This window comes from Pyrus communis, chromosome 1 (genome assembly GCF_963583255.1).
Source record: "Pyrus communis chromosome 1, drPyrComm1.1, whole genome shotgun sequence".
Lineage (NCBI taxonomy): Eukaryota > Viridiplantae > Streptophyta > Magnoliopsida > Rosales > Rosaceae > Pyrus > Pyrus communis.
The window spans coordinates 38,724,326-38,728,155 of NC_084803.1; the positions used below are offsets into that span (position 1 = coordinate 38,724,326).

Genomic DNA, 3,830 nt, shown 5'->3' on the forward strand with positions numbered 1-3,830 from the left:
CTTCCTTATTAGGGGCTAATCCAAGATTCTAATATCTCAGCATAAAGCATCCAAATTTTGACAGAATTTCGTCTAAATCATATGTGGATCCACCCATACTTCTGATATTAATGTTTTAGTTTTACAGATTCATGAACGATTTTTATATACTAAAACACAGTTCCTTCACAATACTTTTTAGGTTTGTTGGCTCTAAATGCATCTTAAAAAAGAATTACAAGCAAATTTTTGGGAATATCTTATACAGTGTATTGATTGAATCGACCAATTCTCATATAATTCGAGACTTTAAACATATTCTTTAACTTAATAAACGTATTGGTGGAGTCTACATTTAATTTCACTTTCAAAACATTATAAATTAGATTGGCATATGAGATGGGGAAGTCGGTTGCTTTTTTAGTCTCACTGTCTCTCATAAGCCCATGCAACCGATCTTACTCGTCTCAACGTGACAACTTCTTAATGAGTTGCTTACATGCCTGACCATATGACGCTCAAGCTGAAATTTATCTACCTCCATATAACCAAACTTTAATGTTATGTTTAGTTACAAATTCACGCTACATAGTTCGTTTTTATTTTCCTTTTTTCTAATGGATTGAAGGAGGGAAATTAGAACTTTATTAAAATATAAAAAAGAAACCCATGATTAACTGGACTTAAGAGCATTCAAATGTTTGTGTGGCCCAGTTGTGAAAGCCCACATTTGTTTGAATGCTGCCTAAACCCTAACAAGCCAGAACGACGGTGTTCCTTCACTCTCTGATCTCCTCTCACTCTCTCCCAAATCCCCCGTCCCTCATTTCACATACGCTCACCCTCTGCCATGCCATCAATGGCGCACATTTCTCTCTCAAAACCCTACCGATGGCGACCTCGACCCCACAATCCTCAGTCCCTCACGCTCCTCCGCCTCTTCAGCTCAACCGAATCCCCCACCGGAGCCACAGCGGCAACCGATTCCGCCACCGAAGCCCCAGCGGCAACCGAAGCTGTAGCCGCCGCCGAAGCCGCAGCCCCAGCCCAGACCCACGTCCCAAAACCTAAGCAGTACCGTCATCGAAACCCAGAGAAGACAGAGGACATAATCTGCAGAATGATGGCGAATCGGGCCTGGACGACCCGGTTGCAGAACTCGATCCGGAACTTGGTACCCGAATTCGACCACAACCTTGTGTGGAATGTCTTGCACGGCGCTCGGAACTGGGAGCACGCCCTCCAATTCTTCAGGTGGGTCGAGCGGTCCGGATTATTCAAACACGACCGCGAGACCCATTTGAAGATTATTGAGATTCTGGGCCGGAATTTGAAGCTCAACCATGCCCGGTGCATCCTTCTGGACATGCCGAAAAAGGGCGTGCAGCTCGACGAGGACCTCTTCCTTGCACTCATTGATGGCTACGGCAAGGCGGGCTACGGTAAGGCTGGCATTATTCAGGAGTCTGTTAAGTTGTTTGATAGTATGAAGGAATTGGGTGTGCAGAGAAGTCTCAAGTCCTATGAGGCTCTCTTTAAGGCCATTATGCGCCGCGGCCGGTATATGATGGCCAAGAGGTATTTTAATGCAATGTTGAGTGAGGGAATAGAGCCCGATAGGCATACTTATAATGTTATGATTTGGGGTTTCTTCATGAGCAAGAGGTTAGAGACCGCCAAGCGGTTTTATGAGGATATGAAGAGTAGAGGAATTTCCCCCGATCTGGTTACTTATAACACTATGATTCATGGGTACAATCGGTTTAAGATGATGGATGAGGCAGAGCAGTTGTTTGTGGAGTTGAAGGGGAGAAATATAGAACCTAATGTGATATGCTATACTACCATGATTAAAGGGTATGTTGATGTTGGGAGAGTTGATGATGCTTTGAGGTTGTTTCAAGAGATGAAGTCTTTTGGTATTAAGCCGAATGCTGTCACGTTTTCAACTCTGTTGCCGGGGCTTTGTGAGGCTGAGAAAAAGGATGAAGCTGTGAACCTGTTGAAGGAGATGGTTCAGAGGTATATTGCTCCCAAGGATAATGCAATCTTTGAGAAATTGCTATCTTTGATGTGCAAATCTGGGGATTTGGATGCAGCTGCTGATGTCCTCAAGGCAATGATTCGGCTAAGCATTCCCACAGAGCCTGGTCATTATGGTATCCTGATTGAGAACTTTTGCAAGGCTGGAGTTTATGATCGAGCAATCAAGCTGCTTGATAAGCTTATTGAGAAAGAAATTATTTTGAGGCCCCAGAGTTCTATCGAGTTGGAGGCTAGTGCTTATAACCCAATGATTGAGCATCTGTGCAACCATGGGCAGACTGAGAAAGCTGAAGTCTTTTTCCGGCAGTTGATGAAAAAGGGTGTTCAGGATTCAGTTGCCTTCAATAATTTGGTGTGTGGGCATGCGAAAGAAGGAAAGTCTGATGCTGCTTTTGAGATTTTAAGGATCATGGGTAGGAGAGGGGTCCCTGGAGAAGCAGATTCTTACAGGTTACTCATTAACAGCTACTTGAGTAAAGGTGAACCGGCTGATGCCAAAACAGCTTTGGACAGTATGCTTGAAAGCGGGCATATTCCAGAGTCACCACTGTTCAGGTCAGTGATAGAGAGTCTATTTGAAGATGGGAGGGTTCAAACTGCAAGCCGAGTAATGAAGAGTATGGTAGAGAAGGGGGTGAAGGAGAACATGGATTTGGTTGCCAAGATTTTGGAAGCCCTCTTTATGAGAGGTCATGTTGAGGAAGCACTGGGACGAATCGATCTGCTTATGCAAAGTGGATGTACACCTCAGTTCGATAGCCTTTTATCTGTTCTTGCTGTGAAAGGGAAAACAATTGCCGCCCTCAAGCTGTTGGATTTTTGCCTCGAGAGGGATTGCAGTGTAGATTTCTCAAGCTATGATAAGGTGTTGGATGCTCTCTTGGAAGCAGGGAAGACTCTTAATGCATACTCAATATTGTGTAAAATAATGGAGAAAGGAGAGGCCTCCGATTGGAGTAGCACCAAAGATTTGATTAAGAGCCTAAATCAAGAGGGTAACACGAAACAAGCAGATATTCTCTCCAGAATGATAAAGGGAGGGGAGAAAAGTGGTCAGAGCAAAAAAGGAAAGAATGAAGCTGTTGTTGCTTCCTGATTTGGCATATCTCCATAAGCAAGCCTTGAAGGAACTAGAAGGAGATGCCCATTGAACTTGTTAAATTCCATATTGGCGCTTGTGATGGGTGCTGGGCATTCAGAAACAACAGGAGGGACAGTGCTTGGTCGGAGTTGTACTAAGCCGCATTAGTTTTTGGTTAGGTGAGATTTTCCTTTTTATTCGCCGGTTTCATTGTTACTTTGTTGGTTGCAACAATGTTGTTGTGCCTTGCAAGTTGAAAGTTTTGTTACCGAATTCAAATAAAGCAGGTCCTGTTCATAGTTATGCTGTTGTTACTAAACTCTCAAATTGCTGTGACATTGTATTGGGTAGTTATTACCCCTTTGCTTTTTCTGGAGGGCAAAGAACGAACAATTCTAAAGACCTTAAATAATTATGTTCCGCAATCCTTTATTGTTTACGTGTTTCATCTCGTCGCATATATTTTACATTTCAATCGATGTTTATGTATAAAACGAACTGAGATTATTAAGTGCGAGTGAAGGACGATATGTTTATCCAATCAAAGTTTGAAACGGTACGTGTTGAGTAATCGAAGGCCATACAAAACATAACAATACAGAATCCAAAGTTAAACCACAATGGGAATGGTGCCTAACAAGTAATAAGAGATTAAAAAGCAATCGCGTTTATCCAGTAATTTCTTCTTCTTCTTCATCTTGATGATCCTTGTCGTCGAACAAGA

At 42.8% G+C, this 3,830-nt stretch overlaps 1 protein-coding gene across 1 annotated transcript; it reads left to right on the forward strand.

Annotated features, from left to right (window-relative positions):
- The first annotated feature begins 758 nt into the window (after positions 1 to 758).
- Positions 759 to 3,511, forward strand: LOC137740018 (large ribosomal subunit protein mL102 (rPPR5)-like). The gene has a single exon (XM_068479807.1). It carries the CDS (start codon positions 830 to 832, stop codon positions 3,119 to 3,121), a length of 2,292 nt encoding a protein of 763 aa, XP_068335908.1. The 5' UTR covers positions 759 to 829; the 3' UTR covers positions 3,122 to 3,511.
- The last annotated feature ends 319 nt before the right edge of the window (positions 3,512 to 3,830 follow it).